The 26,371-nt window shown below is 36.7% G+C and overlaps 1 protein-coding gene and 1 long non-coding RNA gene across 2 annotated transcripts; both read right to left on the reverse strand.

Annotated features, from left to right (window-relative positions):
* Nucleotides 1-21,796: 21,796 nt before the first annotated feature.
* On the reverse strand, nt 21,797-22,684 carry LOC138358367 (uncharacterized). Its single transcript, XR_011225337.1, has 3 exons — nt 22,527-22,684; nt 22,224-22,391; nt 21,797-21,992 (listed from the first exon to the last, which is right to left on the reverse strand). It is a non-coding gene; the product is annotated as an uncharacterized lncRNA (long non-coding RNA).
* Nucleotides 22,685-24,066: 1,382 nt separating this feature from the next.
* Nucleotides 24,067-25,799, reverse strand: LOC123771587 (uncharacterized). Its single transcript, XM_069316459.1, has 4 exons — nt 25,641-25,799; nt 25,127-25,305; nt 24,652-24,745; nt 24,067-24,216 (listed from the first exon to the last, which is right to left on the reverse strand). The coding sequence occupies exons 1-4, from the start codon at nt 25,797-25,799 to the stop codon at nt 24,067-24,069; spliced, it is 582 nt and encodes a 193-aa protein (XP_069172560.1).
* Nucleotides 25,800-26,371: the final 572 nt, after the last annotated feature.

The raw sequence follows: 26,371 nt of genomic DNA on the forward strand, positions 1-26,371 counted from the left end.
CTAAATTATCTCTCATCATTTTAACAGAAACTTGGCTAAGTAATGACTATACCCAACTCTACAATTTAGCTGGTTATAAAGCCCTTCATAACTGCAGGCTGTTACCACCCTTGAGACTAAATAAGGTTCTTCTCCCCGCAGTGCAATAAAAAAGATAATAAATCGGCCTTGCCAACAACTGTCTAGGGGTAAATATACATCACTGCATAAAATGGAGAACAATATATTTATGCTAAGGGGGACAATCATAACAATATTTAGATGTATAATAGCCAGAAATATTCTTCAGCATGCAATATCATAGAATGAAATTAATTATTGAGACAAGAGCAATATCACCAGAACATGGATTAATCAATAGTAATACTCATATCATCTAACCAGATAATTAACATTTATATGGGCTAAAATAACAGTGACCAATGACTTAACTTAAAACATGACTCCTTTCGAATACAGCTGCCACGCTTCTGCCCACGCCTTGGTCCGCAGGCCAAGCGTCTACCAAAAAATCAACTAACCGTCCACACAAACATTGTGGAAAATCTAATAATAAAACGCAGCACTAATATTCAAAACATTGTTAAACTAAAGAGTAGTAAACACTGGTACAACATTCCATACAATAATACGGAAACCAAATATGGGAATAAATCAAGGTAAACTATAAACACTCGATTGACAACAATGTTCCCACACTGGCCATATCCAAATATGGTCAACCGCCCAAACGGAGAAACTACATGAGAAATTAACACCAAAAGCCTCACACAATATAATGTAACTCAGGCACACAACAGCATGCTATAATATAGATATAACATACAAAATCTTATATCATACAACTGGATGCTATATTAAAGAACAAGACAATAAAGTAATATGAGAATCAAGAGTAATGGCAGAATCCTAGTGAGATTCGTAACATCCCTCCCGTCCCCTAAGAAAAAAATGAAATTTACTGAAGGTTGATTTCATTTTTTTTTTTGATTGCATGAAATATAACATGTAATATAACGTGAAAATAAAACATGAAAATGCTTCAACTAAAATTAAAGAGCAAAGCAATGAAATCTCACACAGTAAAAAAAAATACAAAAATTTCATACATCTTATGAATAGAAACACTACATATTATGGCACTGCAACAGGAAATCCCCTGGATAAGGCATCAGCAATAACATTTTGCCTCCCAGGAATATGACGAATTACAATATTGAATTCTTGCAGGATCAATGACCATCTAAGTATTCTCTGGTTTTTACACTTCATAGAGTTGATAAATGTCAATGGATTATGGTCTGTATATACTACCACTTGATTTCCTGACAAATATGTCTCAAATTTCTTCACTGCCAGTATTAAACAAAGTGCTTCTTTCTCAACTACAGAGTAATTAATTTGTGTCTTGTCAAACTTACGTGAGAAATAATAAATAGGATGTTCTAACTCATCTGGTCCTACTTGGAACAAAACAGCACCTGCTCCTAAATCTGAAGCGTCTATGTGCAGAATATAAGGTTTATCATACTGTGGACTAGCTAGCACAGGTGAAGTAGAGAGAATTCCTTTCAACTTCTGAAAAGAGTTCTGACACTCCTGCGTCCACTTAAATTTTACCTGTTTCCTTAAAAGATTTGTTATGGGTGCAGCAACAATGGAAAAGTTTTTACAATACCTCCTATAATACGCACACATTCCAATAAATCTTTGCACAGACTTCTTATTTGTTAGGACTGGGTACTCCACAATTGCCTGAATCTTGTCGTGCAATGGGACTATCCTTCCTTGTCCGACCTCATGTCCTAAATACACTATAGTTCCTTTAACCCAACTACATTTCTTCATATTGACAGTCAAATTAGCATGTTGTAACACATTAAACAATTTCTTTAAACTGGACATATGATCTACCCAATTCTTACTGAAAATCACAATGTCATCCAAATATGCCCTACAGTCTGGCACATCCTTCAACAAAGAATTCATTAATTTCTGAAAAGTGGCTGGAGCATTCCTTAATCCAAAAGGCATGACATTAAACTCGTAAGCTCCATCAGGAGTGATAAAGGCTGTCACTTCCCTTGCAAAATCTGTAAGAGGTATCTGATGATATCCCTTAGATAAGTCTAATTTCGATACAAAGTTTGCATGACCTACAGTATCAACACATTCTTCCAATAATGGTAAAGGATAAACATCAACTACAGTTACCTGGATGAGTTTTCTATAATCCACTACTAATCTCCACTTATCTTCTGGTTTTGGTACTAATAGACATGGCGAACTCCAGGAAGTCTGACTGGGTCTAATGAACCCATGTCGAAGAAGATAATCAACCTCCTCCTGGATGATACGACGTTTCTCGGGTGTCACTCGATAAGGGTGCAGCCGAATTGGAGTCACATTTGTCAGGGTGATATCGTGAGTAATGAGAGAAGTCTGAGTGGGGACCTCCCCAAACAAGCTAGAAAACACCTCCAAAAGGTCCTGGAACTCTGCTCTCTCCTCATCCTGCAAATGACTTAACAATTCTTCCCCGGAACTACTGGAATTAGACAAACAAATATTACTATCTTCCTCAGCAACACTCGACTCTTCAGGAATTACCTCCTCAGCAACACAACAAGCCACAACACTAGGCCCACAATAAGCCTTCAACCGGTTTACATGTACACTCATGGTCTGTCGTTTCTGCTTGGGATGGCAAACCTTGTAAGTAACTTCCCCAAGACGTTTCAATACTTGATACGGTCCTGCAAATTTATTAGACATAGACGTACCCATACGAGGCTTCAAGACCAATACCAAATCTCCTGGCTCAAAAACTCTGAGTTTGGCCTTGAACCTCTGGTCATGTTTCTGCTTCATTACCTGTTGTTGTTCACTTAGATGTCGTAAGGCCAACTCCCTCGTTCTGGACAGCTTGCTCTGGACATCCGTCAGATAACGCTCACTCTGTCTGGCTGTAACATCTAACAATTTTTCATATAACATCTTTAAAGGTCCTCTCACCTGATGTCCGAAAACCAGCTCAAATGGAGAACAGCCTAGTGCACTGTGCAATCCATCTCTAGCCGCAAATAAAACAAATGGCAGATTATCATCCCAATGCCTGGGTGAATCTTCCCCAGTTGCCTTCAGCATTTTCTTGAGAGTTTGGTGGAACCGCTCGATTCCCCCCTGACTCTGAGGATGGTAAGGACTGGAAAAATTGTGCGTTATACTATAAGCATTACAAAATTGTTGAAAGGTGGTGGAACAAAAATTACTCCCATTGTCAGTTTGAATTATACGGGGCATACCAAATAGTGAGAAAAATCGTTCCAACTGCCTTATAATGGTAGATGCTCTAATGTTACGTAAAGCATACGCTTCAGGGAACCTGGTGGTCATACATAAAATTGTAAACATATACATATTTCCGGATTTGGTACGGGGTAAAGGTCCGACACAATCCAGTACCACATGAGTAAAAGGCTCCTCTGGCACTACAATAGGGTATAATGGTGCTCGTGGCACAGTCTGATTAGGCTTACCAACAGTTTGACACACAACACAATTGTGGCAATATCTGACAACATCCTTTTTAAGTTTTGGCCAATAAAAAAGTTTACAGATCTTATGATACATACTGGTAATGCCTTTATGGCCTCCCATCAGGTCATCATGAGCAGCTTGCAATACCTGCTCCCTATACTCTGTTGGCACAACGAGCTGGGTTTTAGACTCACAATCATCTGATGAGGGAGTTCCTGATGGTCTCTATCTTCTCATCAGACATTGATCCTTGAAATAACAACCCGTACTCTCCTCCAAAGTATCAATGGAGTCGGCTGCTTCTGCATAACACTCAGCAAGACTGGGATCAGTACTCTGTAACTTACGCAAGGTCTGGAACTCTACAACTGGAGCGAGCGGGCAAGGAATTGGTACCTGGGCCACATCTTCCAGACCATCTGGGTCAGAATAAATTAGGGCTTTGGCACCGGCCTCACTCTCGACATCCATGTGAGCTAAAAATGTATCTTCAAGGTCCACCTCCACCTCCCTGTCTGAAGGGGTCCTGGCCTCGAGAACATCCACCTTGGTAGTAGCAGGACTTACCACATTCTGCTTACCCATGGATCTGGTCACAACACAGGCTGGATAAATGACACCATCATCCGCCTCTGATTGAGCCAGTACTGCATTAGGTTTAGTATACATAACAGGACAATCGGTCCCACTAAATTGACACTTGTCAAAATCATTACCTACAATGATATCAATCCCAGGAATGGGCAACTGCTCACTGACTGCTACAGTGCACCAACCTGGTGTAATAGAAGAATTCAGGTTAACCTTAATTAATGGTACACGCTGGATATGCCCTCCAAGACCCTGCAATAACACTACCTCTCCAGTGTCTTCTGTGCTAACATTAGTAAGAACACGGCGAGAAATTAAAGACTGGGAAGCACCAGTGTCCCTTAACAACTGGACTGGTTTCCAGGTTCCACTAGTACATAGTAGGGTTCCCGAATGTAGGTATGGATCAAAATTAGTCATCCACTTGGGCATGACTGGAGCAACATTGGCATTAATGGTTTGCAAACCCCTACTCAAAATTAGACCAGTTGGTCTCAACTCAGGGTGCAAAGCATAACATGAATTTACCACATGACCTCTTCTCCTGCAATGCGTGCAATGCCTGCTAGTGGTCGGAACAGCCGGACCCACTGCAGGCTTAATCACTACATTACTTGAGGGTGACAACCCTGTCTGTTTCTCAGATTTAGGCTTTACAGGAGAAGGGTTAAGGGGAGAAGGTGAAGTAGCTGGTCGAGTCTGGAAAACATGAGTTTTATGAGCATAATGATTAGTTTTAGCATTAAAATGGTTAATTGGTGCTCTGAAAGGTACTTTAGTAAGTAGTTCATGTTCATCAGCTAGCTTGGCTAATTTGATAAGATCAGTGGTTTGTTTATTTTCAGCCATAAATAAAGCTAATTTCTCTGGTAGACATCCCACTACTTCCTCAGTTACTATGAGGTCTCTTAAAGTCTCAAACTCTGTAATATTAAGTGCTTTAATCCATCTGTCAAAGTGATTTAATTTTACTCTTACAAAGTCAGAAATAGTCTGGTCATGTGCTCTTTTTAAACTTCTGAATTTTATTCTATGTGCCTCTGGGATCTGCTGGTAAGCATTCAAAATACTTTGCTGAACAAATTTAAAATTGAAAGAATTCTCAGCCGGCAAAGTTGCAAATACCTCTTGAGCTTTACCCTTAAATTGTCCTTGTAATATGCTAACCCATTGATCGACAGGCCAGTTCATGCTGACTGCTAGTTTCTAGAATGCAAGAAAAATATTTCTGGATCATCTTCATTAAACTTAGGTAATTCTACATGTTTACTGTACTTGGAAGAACTATTTGTACTCTCTGGATTATTACTAGTGTTACCTTGCCCTGCTGCAATTCTCTGCTGTTCTAACCTGTTATTATTTTCAGCCATACTCTGCTGAATTTCTAATTGTCTAGTCTGCTGCTCTGCTAGTCTTAACTGAGCCTCCAACTCAAGGTGTTTTGTCTGGTTCTGCAACTCCAACCTCTGCTTGTCTGCTTCCAACCTAGCAATTTCTAATTTAGTCTCCAACTCCAACTTTAAGATTGCCACCTTGTCACTTGACTCTTCTTCTAACTCTCCCAAACACTCTTCTTCAAGTCTCTCCTCCTCCACCAAGTGTGTGACAATCACTCTTAACACTTGAGCTTTCAACATTTTACTGGAAATTGCTATGTTCAATTTATCAGCCAGCAATAACAAACCAGACTTCTTTAAGTCTTTAATTTTACCAAAATTGGGCTGATCCACCAGCGCAGCAACCTGATCCTCCATGGTTGGCTCAATAATCATAACTTACACTTGCAACAACACTGAAAATTATGCTTGGCCCCTGGCACAAGCTAAACACTTACCTCAAATCGTGAAGCGTTGAGAAGTTTTCACAGCAGCTCAGATTGAACAGATAATTTCACAGGCTTGATTAGGTGTCACTAGATAATCACAGAGTACCTAGGAAGGCAATTTCTATTAATAATTAGCACTGTTAATTGAACAACATTACAGGGAATTAAGGCTTATTCTCCCGGACACAGGCCCTCATTTGTTACCACCCTTGAGACTAAATAAGGTTCTTCTCCCCGCAGTGCAATAAAAAAGATAATAAATCGGCCTTGCCAACAACTGTCTAGGGGTAAATATACATCACTGCATAAAATGGAGAACAATATATTTATGCTAAGGGGGACAATCATAACAATATTTAGATGTATAATAGCCAGAAATATTCTTCAGCATGCAATATCATAGAATGAAATTAATTATTGAGACATGAGCAATATCACCAGAACATGGATTAATCAATAGTAATACTCATATCATCTAACCAGATAATTAACATTTATATGGGCTAAAATAACAGTGACCAATGACTTAACTTAAAACATGACTCCTTTCGAATACAGCTGCCACGCTTCTGCCCACGCCTTGGTCCGCAGGCCAAGCGTCTACCAAAAAATCAACTAACCGTCCACACAAACATTGTGGAAAATCTAATAATAAAACGCAGCACTAGTATTCAAAATATTGTTAAACTAAAGAGTAGTAAACACTGGTACAACATTCCATTCAATAATACGGAAACCAAATATGGGAATAAATCAAGGTAAACTATAAACACTCGATTGACAACAATGTTCCCACACTGGCCATATCCAAATATGGTCAACCGCTCAAACGGAGAAACTACATGAGAAATTAACACCAAAAGCCTCACACAATATAATGTAACTCAGGCACACTACAGCATGCTATAATATATATATAACATACAAAATCTTATATCATACAACTGGATGCTATATTAAAGAACAAGACAATAAAGTAATATGAGAATCAAGAGTAATGGCAGAATCCTAGTGAGATTCGTTATCACAGGCCTAACAAAAAAGGTGGCGGTACAGCAATATATTTCAAAGATACCTTCATTTGCAATAGTGTCATTAGTGATAGAGACGACTATTGTGAATATACCTTTGCCAAGTTCTCCAGTAAATCCCTTAAATCCTCCCTGATAATCGGTGCCATCTATAGATTTCCTAATACCAACATAGCTTTATTCTCTGACACTGTAAGGAATCTTATCATAAATAACAATCTCAACAAAAATCACATTATTCTGGGAGGTGATTTCAATATTGACCTGGGTCTTCAAAACAACCCTCAAGTTGACTATTTCCGTAACAGCATGCACTCCTGTATGCTAATCCCCACAATCACCAAGCCCACCCGAGTCACTCAAACATCTGCCACTACCCTGGATCACCTATGGACTAATATAACAGCTCCCCTTACATCTGGGGTAATTTATGACAGAACAACTGACCACTATCCTACTTTCCTCATAGCAAACATTGACACATCACCACCAGAAACCAAAAAACTTTCATTCAGGCTACATAGTGAATCAGCTTTAGGCAATCTCTCTAATGCACTTCACAATATTAACTGGGAATCTGAATTTAATAATTCACAGGACTTAAACTCATCAACTAACCTCTTTCTCTCCAAAACTCTAAGCCTCTACAACACTCACTGTCCCCTCCTTACCAAACAAGTAACTGATAAAAGAAAAAATAACCCGTGGCTCACAAGTGGCATAATTAAATCAATCAACAAAAAACATGAATACGAAAAGAAATTTAGGAGTGGCCTAATTTCAATGGAAGTAGTTAAAAGGTACTCATCAGTGCTTACCAGTATCATAAGAAAAGCAAAACTTTCATATTATGAGACTAGATTCAAAGAAGCAAAAGGCAACATGAAAAGCACATGGAATACCATCTCTAACAGCCTGGGAACTAAACAACACTCCCACAACCAGATAACACTCTCTAAGGATGGCCGTACACTGTCATCTGACTTAGAAATGGCGAATGAATTTAATAGCTTCTTTTCATCGGTTGGTGCTAACCTTGCAAGTAAAATCCCACAGACTCAGACACATATCAACACATATCTCTCAGGCAGCTATCCAAACTCTCTTCTCCTCTCACCAGTCAGCCCGTCAGATGTTGTGTCTATCATACACTCACTAAAAACCAAAGCTGGGAACATCAGTGAAATCCCATCCATTGTATACAAGAGCGCCTCCCATGCCCTTGCACCACCTATAGCTCTGCTGATCAACAAATCCCTTGAGTGTCATACCTTCCCTGATATCCTTAAAAACGCAAGAGTAACGCCAGTTCATAAAGGAGGTAATCTATCAGACATAAACAACTACAGACCAATATCGAACCTACCCATACTATCAAAAATATTTGAAAAAATTATCTACAAACAGCTCTACTCCTATCTCGTAAAATTCGACATTCTTAGCCCCTGTCAGTTTGGCTTCCACTCTCAAAAGAGTACCAACGATGCAATTATTAGTCTCCTTGATATAATTTACTCTGCCTTTGACAAAAATGAGTTTCCAATTGGACTCTTCATTGACCTGAGAAAGGCCTTTGATACTGTTAATCACGATTACCTCTTATGTAAACTCCATCATTATGGAATCCGAGGCCATGCACTGGACTATATCCAATCCTATCTTAGTGATAGACACCAATGTGCAGTCATCAATAATATAATCTCTCCCATTCTACCAATAACCGTTGGAGTGCCTCAGGGCAGCATCTTGGGACCCCTACTATTTCTTATATACATTAATGATCTGCCTAATGTCTCTAACCTTCTGAAACCTATTTTGTTTGCTGATGATACTACCCTCATTTACTCCAACCCCAACCCACATACACTAAATGATGTTGTTAATAATGAACTAAAAAAGTCCACTTATGGATGTGAACCAACAAACTAACACTTAACATAGAAAAGACCTACTACATCCTATTTGGAAGCAAATCTACAAATGCAATTCAGCTTCAGATTGACAATGTAAACATTAGCAATAAAAATGATGGAAAGTTTCTTGGCATATTCCTAGACAGGAGACTCAACTTCAGTACCCACATACAACACATAACTAAGAAAGTCTCTAAAACAGTTGGTATACTCTCCAAAATCAGATATTATGTTCCTAACTCTGCTCTCATCTCTCTATATTATGCACTAATCTATCCCTATCTCAACTATGGTATCTGTGCATGGGGTTCAACCACTGCAAACTACCTCAAGTCCATCATCACCCAGCAAAAATCTGCTATCAGAATAATATCAAATTCTGCTTTCAGACAACACACAGCCCCCTTGTTTAACTCCCTAAACATGCTAAACATAATCTCACTCCACAAATTCTCTTGTGTCAACTACATTTACAAAACCCTATTCTTAAATGCAAATCCTTGTCTGAAACTCTTCCTGGACAGATGTAATAGGACCCATTATCACAACACCAGAAATAAATATCTCTTCGATATCCCCAGAGTTAAACTTAATTTGTGTAAACACTCTATGCAAATAAAGGGACCCAGTTTATGGAATTCACTCCCTACTGAATTGAAAAGCTGTCCAACTTTTACATCATTCAAAATCAATACTAAAAAGTACCTAATTTCATCTTCATAGTTTTTCTCTTTTTGCCTTAAAATTGCACTGCATCTATTGCTACCCAATCTCCCAACCTTTTTGTTCCCAATTTGAACATCTTTACCATTGAGATCATTGCTGTTTTCTTATATGTGCTGCCATTCTATTGTATGGTGTTTATAAATCTTGTTTATCTGTATCTTTTGCTACCCAGTCTCCCAATCTTTATGTACCCATTCTGAACATCTTTACCATTGTGATCATTGCTGTCTAATATGTGCTGTCAGTCTGCTGTATGGTGTCTATTAATCTTGTTTAAATTACTAATCAAGCTGTCAATGTAATCAATCAGAGCTTTAATATAACAATGTGCTTTAATATACTTACTTATCTCTCTCATCTCATTTTTCTCTTGTAATGAATCTTTCATTTATCAATTCTGATTGAACTTACCTACTTAATATTATCTGCTAGATTAAGGACCTGCCTGAAACGCTGCGCGTACTAGTGGCTTTACAAGAATGTAATTACTGTACTATCCAATGTATTCTCACAAACCCAATGTACCTTCTTGTATATATATATAAATAAAATAAATAAAATAAAATAAAATAAATAAAATATTAATAAATAGTATAATGATAAGTAATTATTTTTAATTAATCAAATAGCTAATTAGGATGAATGATAAATAATTGACTAGTGCATAACAATAAAGTATTAAGGAATAGTTATAATGAATAATCCTTAATGATAAATTAGAGATCAATTACAATTAATAACTACATCCATAGGTAGTAAATGAAAGTTGCATTAATTTAATTAGACTAATTACAATTCATGGGAATATTTCTTAGCTATCTGCAGGCTTATCACTTTGGGGGTTCCGGCGGAGCACCCCCAAAGATACAGCAAATGCTTAGCATGCTAGAACAAGTGCCCCTTGAGCACGTTTGTGGGCCGTCCCTTTCAAAATTAAAACAGATGATGCAGAGGATCCCGGGAGGAGGGTGGGCGTTATGTAAGAGCAGCTGGTGGCTTGGAAGAGGGGCCACGCCGTCTCCGTCCTGGTTTATATAACCTCGGCTCAATGCACGCGCAGCTTGGGGCGGTTAAAGTCAGCTTCCAGACATACGTTCTCTTCCACTCAGAAAACCCACCGTTTTTGGGAAAAACAGTATTCTTTTTCTGAGGTTGGAAGAAAACGTGCTCAGATTGGGGACTTTTTTATTTTATAATGGTAAATAATAAATTAATATATAATAAATTAATAAATAATAAATTAATAAATAATAAATTAATAAATAATAAATTTATAAATAATAAAATAATTATTATTATATAATAAATAATAATAATAAATAGTATAATGATAAGTAATTATTTTTAATTAATCAAATAGCTAATTAGGATGAATGATAAATAATTGACTAGTGCATAACAATAAAGTATTAAGGAATAGTTATAATGAATAATCCTTAATGATAAATTAGAGATCAATTACAATTAATAACTACATCCATAGGTGGTAAATGAAAGTTGCATTAATTTAATTAGACTAATTACAATTCATGGGAATATTTCTTAGCTATCTGCAGGCTTATCACTTTGGGGGTTCCGGCGGAGCACCCCCAATCCCGCGAGGGCCAGCGGGAGAAAGATTAAGGAGAAGGGTTTCCGTACTCTTACTAGCACGTAGGCTGGGCAAAGGATTAGCTGCGGACAGCGGGACACTTGGGGATCGGCGCTGCACCCCCACCGCAGGCCAGCTGGCCGGACCCCCCCCCCCCCCCCGAAGGGCGAGGCCCGGTGGCCGCAAGGAGGCCTCAGAGTGGCGAAGCAACAACGTCCCGGACGTAGTCAGCTGGGGGTTTCAGCTGGTTGCTGGACCCGCCATTATCTCCGTTGCCGAGCCCGTCAAGAGAGCCGAGTGGCCCTACCAATTCTAAAGGTAAGAGGGCGTGGTCGGCTGGAGGCGAGACTAGCTCAACCCCCAACCCCGAAGGGCAAACGCGGCAGCTGGCCGCTGTAGCTAGGAATGTGTGTCGACCTCATGGGTGCAGTAGTCTGCCCTCGGGCTCCATCCCTTTTCCTTGTTCATCAATGGTGTACCTTGTGCGCCTTCCGTAGTCGGTTCTGGAAGTATTAAGGCAGTAAGGGTGGGCAGAACGGGCATGCAGTATGAACATGACGGGCAAGGAACCTACCCCTTAAGGGTACTGCTGGAATTAGTTTCTAAGAGGAGGGGGACATTTCCGGAAGCGAACTGGGCAAGTGTCATTAATGGATAAAGCCTGGGTTATACCCTGCAGAAACTCTGAAAAGGAACACTGGCACAGGGGATAGGAGTGACTAGAGGGGAAAGGAAGAGAAAAAAGGTCTTCCAGGAAACTAGTCTGTAGCGAAGTGAGGTAACTATCAAACCGAGCAGAGCTTTAGCGGGAAAAACCCAGACAAGTAAAAAAAGGGGGGGAAACCAGTTACCGTATCTGGGTCAAGGGCAGAAGTTTATCCAGGGGGAGGGATCTAGCAAGTAGTAATTCATTTCAAAATAATCCAATAGAATAGTATAGAACGATAGAACAGCCCAACAATCAATATTTATATGACCACTATGTATACAATATCAAATCAATATATAAATAAAACCATAAAACAATTATAAGAACAGGTCTTAAAGCGCAACTGCAACATGCTTGCGTCCAGAGTGACATGAATTATAAGGATGGTAACCGAGTCCTTACAGTGATCTCCATTGTAAGTTGGCCTCCGAAAAGCATGTTAAGAGCTGAATAGTTAGCCTAAGAAACTGCCTTATGAGGCGTAAATGAGTTTAGTCCGAGTGTCGATGAGCATTCTGCGAGCAGCAGAACCCCAAGAACTTCAAGATCTGGGGATCTGAGGCAAAGAGAAATGGACACCAGGAAGGCTAGGGATCCGTAAATGTAAAATAATTAATGTAATTAATATAGTAAAACAACAGAAATAAGGACGAAAATAGTAAACCAACTCCCAGACTCATAATAACTTACTACGGACAAGATGGAAATAAAAATTGAATGACAGCACTATAAATTAGTATAGCAACTAATGAATATATACATACACATACATATATATATATATATATATATATATATATATATATATATATATATATATATATATATATATATATACACACACATATACATATGCACACACACACACACATACATTCACAAGAAATAAATAGTACCTTACAAATATAACAAAGGTTTCCCAAGAAAATGTAAACGAGACATAAGCGCTAGAAGGATAGGGAAAAGCACAAAATACTCCTTCCAAAGTACGAGGTCGCAGGACCATTAGCCAGCTAACAGGGCGGGCCCACCCAGCTAAGGGCTCCACAGGGGCCCACCCAGCTAAGGGCTCCACAGGGGCCCACTCAGCTAAGGGCTCCACAGGGGCCCCGGCTAAGGGCGTAACAGCTGGCCCAGCTAATGGGCTTAGTACGGGCCGACCGAGGGGTCATATGTTATATTGTACAGAATTATATTACTGTACCTGAGTTTACCTGAGATCCAGAAATACTAGTGGTCTTGAAAAAGACTGAAAGCCAGCTGCTTGTAGAAGGTCCCCTCATTTGCCTTGATGATCTATACTTTAAAAGTTAGTAGAGTTTTGCCATTTACGTTTTCGGCGGGTAGGTAGTTCCATATGTTAATAATGATGTGGGTAAAAAAACATCTCTTGTTCTCAGATTTCTCCTATGTTGTGGCTTTTAATGCTTCAAACTGTTTTATCATATTAAACAGTTTAAATATTAAAATGGTATATATATATTTTTTAGAAATCTTTCTCAAATTATATATTTTGAATTTAAATTTCAACCTCCTTAAATACAACTAGGTGACTACATTACAACTAAGTGAGTACATTTTTTTGTACATGTATTAGCATGACTCTGGCATTTATTAACCTGACTCTGGCAGTTATATTAATCTGACTTTGGCATTGATATCACCCTGAATCAACACTGGCAAATATATTAGTCAGACTCTGGATATGAATTACTGTATATCTGTTTATTATTTAGTTACGACCTGGTGCTACCTCACTCAGCTAATTTAGAACTTAAAACATGACATTAAACTTCAACAATATATTTACCTGAGTTTACCTGGTAAATATATTGTTTATAGTCTATTATTTTGAGATATAGAGATATATACAAGAGTTGTTACATTCTTGTACAGCCACTAGTACGCGTAGCGTTTCGGGCAGGTCCCTGGAATACGATCCCCTGCCGCGAGGAATCGTTTTTTTATCCAAGTACACATTTTACTGTTGCGTTAAACAGAGGCTACAGTTAAGGAATTGCGCCCAGTAAATCCTCCCCGGCCAGGATACGAACCCATGACATAGCGCTCGCGGAACGCCAGGCGAGTGTCTTGCCACTACATCACGGAGACTGTGGATTATTATTATATCAATATTATATTATATATTATATAACTCCCTATATAACTATATTATATATTATATATATATTATATTATATAACTATTATATCAATATTATATAACTCCCACTAATACCTCTGATGTTAATGACATTATTCTTTCTCTTAAACCAAAGTCAGGTGCTCTGGCTGAGATACAAACTGTAACTTACAAAAAAAAACTCCTGATTTCATGCTACAGCCATTGCATTGCTCTACAACAAATCACTTGAACTCCACACCTTTCCTGATATTAACAAAAAAAAGTTAGCCCAGCCCCTAAAAGTTGTGATCTCACTTATGTCAACAATTACAGACCAATATCAATCTAGCCAAACTTGTCTAAATTATCTTAAAAGTTAATATACAAGCAACTTTACTCGTATGTATCTAAACACAATATGCTCTTGCCAATATGGCTTTAGATCCAAAAAACGCATCAATGATGCACGGATTAGTATGAACTTGATACATGCTGCTCCTGATAATAATGAGTACCTTGTTGGGTTATTTCCTGACCTATGTAATGTTTTGACACTGTTAACCACAATAACCTCGTTCTTAAACGACACTATTATAGAGTCAGATATCACTTCCTGCAATACCTTCAATCTTACCTTAGTGACAGGCTACAGTCACTAAGGTAAGTATCTTGTATGTTTTTGTGAACGAATTGAATTCTCCCACCCTACCCATTAACATTTGTGTTCCACATGTCAGTGTGTACTTGGCCCTCTCTTCCTTCTCGTCTCCATTAATGACCTTCCAAATGCCTCTGAACACTATCAAGAGCTGTATGCAGCTCTTGTATGTATAGGTTAGGAATTGTCTCCAAAGAATTCTCAAAAAATTACTCATTATTGCTGTCTAAGATAATTAGACGAGCCAAAACTAAATACTACGAAGATAAATTTACCCAAATAAAGAGCAACATTAAACAAACTTGGAGAACAATTTCACAAATATTGGGATCAAAGAAGTCTTTAAATAACAAACCGACTCTCCTGTCTAATAACGATGGTCAGCTTTCAGCCTCTGATTCTGCTATTGAGTTCAATAGGTTCTTCTCTTCCATTGGTTCATCCCTTGCAAATGATATTCCATCTACCAGAACTGACATTAAGGACTATCTTACAGGTAACTATCCACAGTCTCTGTACCTAAAGCCTTTTAATTCCACTGACGTCAATGAGATAATCCTTTCCCTTAAAACCAAGTCTGGTGCCCTTGAGGAGATACCAACTTTAATTTACAAAAAAGCCTCCAGATCTTTAGCCCCTGCTATTGCTTTGCTCTTCAACAAGTCACTTGAACTCCAAACCTTCCCAGATATTCTAAAAAAAGCGAGAGTAACGCCTGTCCACAAATGTGGTGATCTCACAGATGTTAACAACTACAGACCTATATCTATCCTGCCAAACTTGTCAAAAATTTTTGAAAAACTAATCTATAAGCAGCTTTACTCATATCTAGCCAAACTCAATATACTTAGCCCTTGCCAATATGGCTTCAGACCCAAAAAATAGCACTAACGATGCACTTATTAGTATGCTTAACTCGATTCATACAGCTCTTGATAAAAATGAGTTCCCTGTTGGGTTGTTTGTGGACCTGTGTAAAGCTTTTGATACTGTCAACCACCAAAACCTTCTTCTTAAATTACATCATTATGGAGTCTGAGGACACTCCCTACAATACCTCAAATCCTACCTTACTGACAGGCTCCAATATGTTTCTGTGAATAATACAATTTCTCCCACCCTACCCATCAACATTGGTGTTCCCCAGGGCAGCATACTTGGCCCTCTCCTCTTTCTCATCTACATTAATGACCTTCCAACTGCCTCCCAACACCTCAAACCAATTCTATTTGCTGACGACACAACCTTCATTTACTCCAGTCCTGATCCCCTTGCTCTAAATGCCACAGTAAATACTGAGCTAAATAAAATCCATCTGTGGCTAACTGCCAACAAACTCACCCTTAACATTGACAAAACTTTCTATATTCTGTTTGGCAATAAATCCTCTAATCAAATAAATCTCAAAATAAACAATACCCAAATTTGTAACAAATTAGATGGCAAATTCCTTGGCATTCTCATTGACCACATGCTGAATTTCCAGGGACACATTCTAAACATATAAAAAAAAAATTCAAAAACTGTGGGCATTCTTTCTAAGATCAGATATTATGTACCACGCCCTGCCCTGGTGACTCTCTATTACTCCCTTATCTATCCATATCTCAACTATGGTATTTGTGTTTGGGGCTCTACTACCCAAAATCACTTACGTCCTCTAATTACTCAACACAAAGCTGCTATTAGGACAATATCCAATTCTGGCCCCAGACATCACTCGGTACCCCTACTCAAATCTCTGAATATGTTAGACATTAAGTCACTGCACATTCTCTCATGTGTATTATACATATATAAAACGCTAAACTATAATGCCAATCCTGATCTCAAAAGCTTCATAGAAGGTTGTAACAGAACCCATGAGCACCACACCAGAAATAAATACAGTTTTGATATTCCTAGAGTACGACTTAATCAAACTAGAAATGCTCTACAAATCAAGGGGCCCAGAATGTGGAATGACCTTCCCAACCATGTTAAAGACTGTACCTCTCTCAACCAGTTTAAGTTAAAAACGAAGCTATACCTAATAAATTCCCTGTAACCTACCTTACCCTTCTACTGTCAACCAATGTCTGTTTTTCTTTAAAGAGCGCTGTTTGTCGACATAATTGTATTTGTGCTGCTTTTTCATCTATGTTTTCATTTCTTGTTTTCATTCTACTCATTATGATCAATTAGTATTAAGCTTGTCATTTAAGTTTATCATGCCCGAAACGCTTTGCGTAATAGTGGCTTTAGGCATTGTATGTACTAGCTCTACCTATAAGTCAACCAATCCTTGTAAAAATTTATTGTATGTATGTACCTTACCTAAATAAAATTGTATTGTATTGTACTGAATTGCACTAGCCAATTTTATTTGCCGATTTCATCTTCATAGTTTTTCACTTTTTCCCTAAAATTGCACTGTATCAATTGCTACCCATTGCTATAGACTACGTCTAGGTTACAGATGCCACTGGGAGATTGGTGAACCCCGACAGAGAGAGTGCATCTTCTGCCAAACTGTCACAGAAAAGCCATTACTTCACTATCTTCTGGAATGTGAAGCAACCAATGACCTTAGAAGAGCTTTAAGAGTTCCTGAATCATGCAGTGGCCACCCTGAAGCCATCAACACAGCCACTCTCCTGGTCAACAAAGGTGTCCAGCAGCTGGACACCCTCATAAAGACTGTGAAGCAGTATCCTCCCCCGCGATAACAGCGTGATGGTTAAATGCAACCTCAGAATACTGAGAAAAAAAAATTGTACCACTTATGGGCTATTCATGCCCGTGCCTCCTCTTGGGTGGCTTAATCTTTATCAATCAATCAAATCTATATTAAATCACTTCTTTTCTTCACCTTAAAAGTACGAAAATGAGTTTTGGAGAACTCCTATTTCAATTAAGCCCTGATGCTAAGAAAATAGTTAGAGGGATAGAAGCCCTAAACCAGAAAATAATAAATACAGAATATGCGGTCATATTCAATGAAACACACACACACACACATATATACATATATATATATATATATATATATATATATATATATATATATATATATATATATATATATTTTATTAAATATGACCGAAAAAGTAAGATTAATAATTCTAACACGAATTTTTCTCAATCTTTCGTACATTATGCTTCACTGTTGGAGGTAAATCAAAAATCACTTCTCCAAAATTCATTTTTATTTCTAGTCTGACGCGACACGGGCGCGTTTCGTAAAACTTATTACATTTTCAAAGACTTCACAAATACACAACTGATTAGAACTTGCATTTCCCTGATTTTATATCTACATTTGAGTGAGGTGGGAAATACCCTTCCCACCTCACTCAAATGTAGATATAAAATCAGGGAAATGCAAGTTCTAATCAGTTGTGTATTTGTGAAGTCTTTGAAAATGTAATAAGTTTTACGAAACGCGCCCGTGTCGCGTCAGACTAGAAATAAAAATGAATTTTGGAGAAGTGATTTTTGATTTACCTCCAACAGTGAAGCATAATGTACGAAAGATTGAGAAAATTCGTGTTAGAATTATTAATCTTACTTTTTCGGTCATATTTAATAAAATATGTCTACAGGAAAGACTGCTACCAAAATATACTAATATATATATATATATATATATATATATATATATATATATATATATATATATATATATATATATATATATATGTATATATATATACATGTATATATATATATATGTGTATATCACGAAAATAAACACGTGATTAAAAATGTGACAATGTCAGATCACGGAGGAAAAATGAAACAGGAATTTCCTTAAGTACTTTCGTATATTAATACATCTTCAGAAGACTCCTTCTGAAGATGTATTAATATACGAAAGCACTTAAGGAAATTCCTGTTTCATTTTTCCTCCGTGGTCTGACATTGTCATATATATATATATATATATATATATATATATATATATATATATATATATATATATATATATATATATAGAACTTTAGAACACTTTCCCACCAGGAGACTCGAACCCTAGCCAGCACAGAAGCCTTCCAGAAACTGGCATAACAGGTACGCCTTATCCCGCTCCACCACCTGCTCAGACCCTTAAAAGAGATGGTAATTTCGGAGTATTTAAATACCACAAAGATCACCACCTCCCAAGAGCACTAGAGCAAGTGAGGGGTCATTTGTACGTTTATTTCATCAAGTCCCTGTTAATATGGGAGAACACTGTGTCTATGAACTTAAGGCACAACTCTCCTAAACACGAGAGTGAAGTATACAACTTTAGAACACTTTCCCACCAGGAGACTCGAACCCTAGCCAGCACAGAAGCCTTCCAGCAACTGGCATAACAGGTACGCCTTAACCCGCTCCACCACCTGCTCAGACCCTTAAAAGAGATGGTAATTTCGGAGTATTTAAATACCACAAAGATCACCACCTCCCAAGAGCACTAGAGCAAGTGAGGGGTCATTTATACGTTTATTTCATCAAGTCCCTGTTAATATTGGAGAACACTGTGTCTATGAACTTAAGGCACAACTCTCCTAAACACGAGAGTGAAGTATACAACTTTAGAACACTTTCCCACCAGGAGACTCGAACCCTAGCCAGCACAGAAGCCTTCCAGCAACTGGCATAACAGGTACGCCTTAACCCGCTCCACCACCTGCTCAGACCCTTAAAAGAGATGGTAATTTCGGAGTATTTAAATACCACAAAGATCACCACCTCCCAAGAGCACTAGAGCAAGTGAGGGGTCATTTATACGTTTATTTCATCAAGTCCCTGTTAATATGGGAGAACACTGTTCTCCAGTGTTCTCCCATATTGCCTTGTATGGGCCAATAGGCCCTCTGCAGTTCTTATTATTGCTACTATCCCCTCTACTACACCTTACTTTGTTGCCAAGAGCATATAAGCAGCAGAATAGCAAATATTAACTAATCTACTCTCAAGTCTCCGTGGTCTCAGCAGTCTCCGTGGTGTTGTGGTAAGACACTCGCCTGGCGTTCCGCGAGCGCTATGTCATGGGTTCGTATCCTGGCCAGGGAGGATTTACTGGGCGCAATTCCTTAACTGTAGCCTCTGTTTAACGCAACAGTAAAATGTGTACTTGGATGAAAAAACGATTCTTCGCGGCAGGGGATCGTATTCCAGGGACCATAGGATTAAGGACTTGCCCGATACGTACGCGTACTAGTGGCTGTACAAGAATGTAACAACTCTTGTATATATCTTAAAAAAAAAAATAAAAGTGTGGTCTAGAACATACTTGCGAGATACTGTACTGACTCTCAGTGCGCTCAACTCACACCATTGTTCAGCAAGGTTTCACCTACATACGTCTGTATGCTCGACTAAATATGCCACATATAATCAGGATTCCTCCCTTATGTTGACCAATCCACACACTAGAAAATGAAGGAATGACGACGATCATTCGTCCTCCAGCACGGCGAATGGTTGGAAGTCCTTATGATATCTGTAGGCAGTCTTCTCAAAGTCTTCTTACGACCCCTGTCCTTTATGACACTTCAGGACGAATTTTTACTGCTGCTATTTCTATTGAAAGCTTTCTACTCTGCGTATTTCAGCCTCAAATACCCGTTGCCTCCATCTCCCCATTTCTCTCTCTTTCCTTCCCCCTCTCTCAAGCAATCATGAAATGTGACACCCAAACCTTGCCCGAAACGCTGTGCACATTAATGGGTTTAGGTATTGTATGCACTAGCTCTATCTATAAATCCAACATTATGTTTGTAACTCATCTATGTATGTACATTTACCTGAATAAACATTTTGACTTGATTTTTTACCATCCCAAACAATAAAGCCCAGTACTTGTCCTCCATACCTACTCAACTTTTAAATCACACATCAATATACAACACTCACTTGAGTGTTTAAGGTATTTTATATTGAGAGTATGCATGCCTTTGTATTATGAAATCATATTGATGTGATGTATCATTGAGAATTGGATTTAATCAGAGGATTCAGTGGTATCCCAGGTGGCATTAATTTTCACAAAGTAGTTGCATGGTGGTCTACTGTGCTAGCTTGAGAGTACCAAGTGAGGGGTTCGAATCCTCCTCTTGGCTACCACTTTTTTTTCCAGTGATAGTTTCAGAGGGTTGAGAAAAACACAGCATGAGGAAAATATTTTAATATAATCCAGTTTTATTGTATTAAAAGACAAAAGTATATGCATATAAAATATTAGTTTAGTTTATTTATTATGCACAACATACGCATCCTGTGAGTGGCAGTGGAAATTTTTAGAGGCACATAATGGGCTTATAAATGAACAACAAAATTCATGTAGTTATAAGAATCTCTATAACTAAGCAACATAATTTGTGTGGTCAATTCATGTAACCAAGCAACAGGGCAAAAGTAAGTAAAAATTTAAAAATTTAAAGCCTATCTTGTATCTATTTGTTAAACACAGAAATCACTATAGCGTGATGCCTTAAATCTATGATTGAGGCCAGTTGAACTCCCGGTTGGAAATGTTTTGCCATGTCGTAATACAGTCCATTAAGGCTCGTGTGGGATCCTCTCGGACATAGGTTCGAACCCTCATCATGGCCCTTGTGGATTTGTTCATTTGTATCTATTCATTTTGTAAATACATGTCTTCATCTTCATTACTTTCTAAGAGCTCCAAGAAAGGCTCATAGACCTCATTTGGCTGGTAGGAACTAAATAAATGTTTGGCTTCAGTAAGCTTGTCAGCACATTGCTTTTGACCCTGATTGAGAAGAGCCAATAATCCACGTTTCTCTTCTTCTGACAGAATTGGGTTTTCAATGGTGTTCGTGTTAGAATCCTGGAATATAATATTTAAAACATCTTAGAGTCAAATATATACTGTACCTATTTAGTTGTACATAATGCAAATATATAAAAGTATAGATTAAGTAAAACAAAAGGATACAAATAATAATAAAAGCCATATTCTCCACAGTACCACTCTTGAAAATGGAAGTGTTTCATAGTTTAAATGTGAAAGGTGATGGCAATATTACTCTGACTAATTGAACACATTTAAGTGAGTTGAGTGTTTTGAAGATCTAAATTGCAAAAAGTATTTTGAATGTCTTATCTTGCAGAGACATGAAGGGAAAGAATCACATTGTAATTCTTGAATATACTCGGATAGTTTGTCCCTTTTCTTTTTGTAGTACTGTAACCATGTTATCATTTCTTGAATGGTTAGTGATTCCTCCTCTCTACATCTCTTCTGGAACTCAAACTTTTCCACTGCACTTCTTTTTTCAGTCAGGGACACTATAATGCAAAATGAAAATATAGTATATGATTGACAAATTATGATAATGGGAATCATTTGTGAATTAAACATCATTAAAAATTGTATCTATAAAATTTATCTTTAGAAAACAAACTCAATTTAATGGTATTGCAGTCTTTCCATATATAAAAGTACAATTAATACAAATAATATATAAATATTTGAAAATGCTGAGAAAACTAATGAATCATTAGATCTTGTGTAAATACCACTTGTGTTTTGATGAAGCAATAAATTGTGCCATGGAAGGATGCCAGTTAAAACATCTGCTTCAGACAAATCCGGATGGTTCTGATTGTAGATTTTTATGAGATCTCGTAGTTTTTTTTTCTCAACTTCATTTTTGTTTCTCAATACAGCTCTCATTTTAGATGAAACTGTAAAGTTTCAGGTTGTTATCAAATATTTGATTTGCACCAATAGTATTTTACATAGAAAAACTAATTTAACAACTGTGTACTGTATTAATGTTTAGGTTTCAGTGAACAAACAAAAAAGCAATTAATGTCTACCTGCATAAGTGGTAATCTGATTTTTGCGATGCCTTATATTCTCTCCATATGCCTCGATAGTATGCTCAATGTTATTGGCAGAGGATCTGTTATTTAAGGATCTTGCAATGATCAGTAATTCTGATCTCCATTTCTCAATTACAGATTCTGGGACATTATGCCTGTGAATCTCATTTGAAACTGCTGCAGCTGTCTCTGTGGCCTATTTAAAAATAAATGCCATCATATTTATTGTAAAATTTATGTTCAGAGTTAAAGTCTTTTGAACTATCCTTAGTGCTTTGTCAAGGTCTGAGTATGTGTTTTTCAGATTCAGACCTTGACAAAGCACCAAGGAGTGTGTGAAAGACTTGGTGTAATTCTTTACATAAATTTCCCAAATACACAAGTGGGTTTTTATCCAATTTTACTTGTTTATGAGAAGAAAATACCATTAGTGTCTTATAATAAGATTAAAGATAAATAAAAACATGTATATACACTTGATTCATTGTATAGAACAATTGTATATTTATATATAATTCTATATTTTCATTGTATAGAACAATTCATATGTTAATACCTTTCTGAATCTGGCAATTAATGCCTGAGGCATTCCATTAATTTTTCTGTGATTCCAAAAGAGTGCCCCCTCTGTCAGTTCTTCTGTACGCTCTGTGGAAATAAATTTAGTTATTCATTGACATCTTAATACTGTGTCTCAAAATACTGATTGGAAAGTAAAAGGATGATGATATTGATGCTGTCTTAAGTGGAATGAATTAATTGTTATTTCAGAGGAAACAAAGAGCTCAAAAATTGTGGTAGAGTAATAAGATTAAAAATATCAGGATGTGAAAGAAAGCATAAAAACAGGGACATCTTGATTTTTCAAACAAGGATTATACATGTATATGTTGGTTGCATATGAGTATAATGCTACTTTATATGAGCCAAAATGCCTTTCTGCAATTTCCTATATTCTTATATTATTTTATAACATTATCTGGATATATATAACCATCAAATATTACCATTGTACTGATTTGATTGAAAGGTACAAAATTTAGAACTAGATTAAACAAAAATTAACACATACCAGCTTTAAGCATGTTCTTAGTGTTGTTGTTATATCTTGAAAGGTAGGAAAATACTTCCTCTGCCTCCTCCCCAGATGTCAGGCCACTTCCTTCTTGCCACCGCCCTCTATACAAAACCTTTGACATAATAGCATAACGTTTGTTAAAAACTACCTACTGTATTAACAATTTGCATTTAACATAGATAAATCCTTACATATAAGAGTTGAAAAGAAATTATATTTTCCAACTTACAGTAAAACGAAGTCAAAATATTATTACAGTATTAGATTATTTACCTGACAATACCAAGAATGTCCTTTGGCATGTAGGACTCCTAAAAAAGGCTTTCCTTGCCCAAGTGAGAACTTCTGTTCTCTTTATGAAATCTTTAAGGCCCATGGCCAGTATTTACAGATGATATCCTGGCATATGAAGGACACATTTTGTAAACGGTTCATTTGCAAATAGTGGGCATAACTTTAGAGGTCTCCCTGATACATATTTAATGCAGCAAGAATAATTCCATGTCGACAGGAAGCCATGCTTATGCCGGTTTCATCCAAACTTCTAAATGAAACAGGTTTATTTTTGGCAGCTTTCAATGTCGACACTCCACACATATGGCTACTCTGTTGGACAAAAGGAAAATTATATATATATATATATATATATTTATATATATATATATATATATATATATATATATATATAAATATATATATATATATATATATATATATATATATATATATATATATATATATATATATATATATATATATATATATATATATATATATATATATATATTAGTCATATATAAATGTCATTTTTTTTATGTAATATTTTTCATCATTCAATATGCATTACATATATTTTATAGATTTTTTTGAACATGATATAGTTAGGAACCGTCCAATTAATATACATTATTGATAATGTCTCAAGCTAATATATAAAGGTACTCTTCAAATATTGTATGGGTAAAAACCTGGTATTAGGTCTTAGGTTTCTATATGAAAACCTATTTTTAGGCTTTCGAACAGATGTAAAAATATTCTTACTTGAGTTTTAAGGTTCTGAATAGTGGAAACGTGATCTTGAACTTCTTTGTCACAAGCGAAGATACCACCAGAATAATATGAGTTTCTGATCCCTCTGGAATGATATTAAATTAATGAATGTTCATTGTGTGAGACATTTTGATGACAGTTAAACATCATTTCACTTAAAACTAATTCAACTACCCAAGCTGGCATTCACATCATAATCCCTCCTATTCTAAATGAATGTATATAGTGAAATAAATTTTTTTTAATTAGTAAACCTTAGTCCAAATAAAAAAATTCAACTGAACTTGAAAGACAAGTAATAAAGGTGTAATCAGTTAACAATTAAAAAAAATCTGATTAAAAGTTGCATGACACTATATAAATATTATACAGTGCTGTGTTTATAGTCCTACAAACATATTACTACACCTTACATTATACCTTAACAATAATGAGCAGCATTAAATATTTTAACTTGAATATTTACCTCCCAACTTTGTTGTAACGATACAGTTTCTTGTTGCCATCAATATGTACAGCCACAGGTGTTGTATCACATGCAGGGCACCCCTTGTCAAATTCTCCTTTTATTCTCCCAAGTTCATACTGATGGAAACGCCATTCAAAGAAGACTCTTTTTGTTGTCTCAAAATTGATGGGACCATGCTAAGATGTAAAATGTGTGTAAGTAATTATCAAAAAGTGCCAAGCAGTGGCATGTTAAGCAACAGACTATAAATACCTGCAGGAAATGAAAATAAACATGAGCATTACATAAAAAGAGAAATTGTTAAAGATTGGTAATCCATTTCCATTTCTTATGATATTAGACATATATAAAATATATATTTAGAATATTCATGCTATTTATTAATTTAATAATATTTAACCCTATTTCTTAAATAATGACAATGCATTTGCTTAGTAACAAACTTAGTTTTTAAGTTTATACACCAATTTAATACTTGCACTATTAAAACAGTAATGGTATGAAAACTTACACGCCCTCGAGAAGCACCAAATAATTCCAGTGCACTAACTAATGCCTGAAGAGAAGTTCCAGGGCTGCTTCTCTTGAGAAAATGCCAGGAATCCAATAGATTTATGCTGTAGAAAGTGCTACTATTTCTTCCAAATGAATAAAAACCAGACTGGTGCATGGCTTTCCCAAGTTCTTTATCTACATATCCGCATTTGCACCTAAATATTGGGGTATACAGATCATACCTTCCTGCCCCCCACAAAAAAATAAAAAAAATTGAAGCAAAACAATTTTATTTGGCAAGGGATTCAAGTGTGGCTATCAAAATATGTGTAAACCAACCCATAAACAATTCTCTGTATGGTTATAAATACGTATGTGATATAAATACGTCTTCATAAGTGAAGATACAGTGGTAAAGAGAGTGAAGTATAAATGGTTATATTGATGAAGACTGTAGCCTGGGTCACCTGAGCAATGCCAGCTACCAATACTAGTATCAAATAAATGTTTCTTAAAGTAACCTACCACTTAAAGTTACAAAGATGCACAAATTATTGGAGCTTAAAGTTGTGAACTTGCTCTCACTGCAGTTCGGGCAGGAATTAGGTGGATGTGGTGGTACAACAGGCTCTGGTAACAATTAAATTTACAAGATCAGCTATGCAGCAAAATAAATACATGTTTCAATCATTACATTTTAAATTACTAATAATTTTTTTAGCATTAACTGGAGTTACATGAAAGATT

This window comes from Procambarus clarkii, chromosome 83, assembly GCF_040958095.1.
Source record: "Procambarus clarkii isolate CNS0578487 chromosome 83, FALCON_Pclarkii_2.0, whole genome shotgun sequence".
NCBI lineage: Eukaryota > Metazoa > Arthropoda > Malacostraca > Decapoda > Cambaridae > Procambarus > Procambarus clarkii.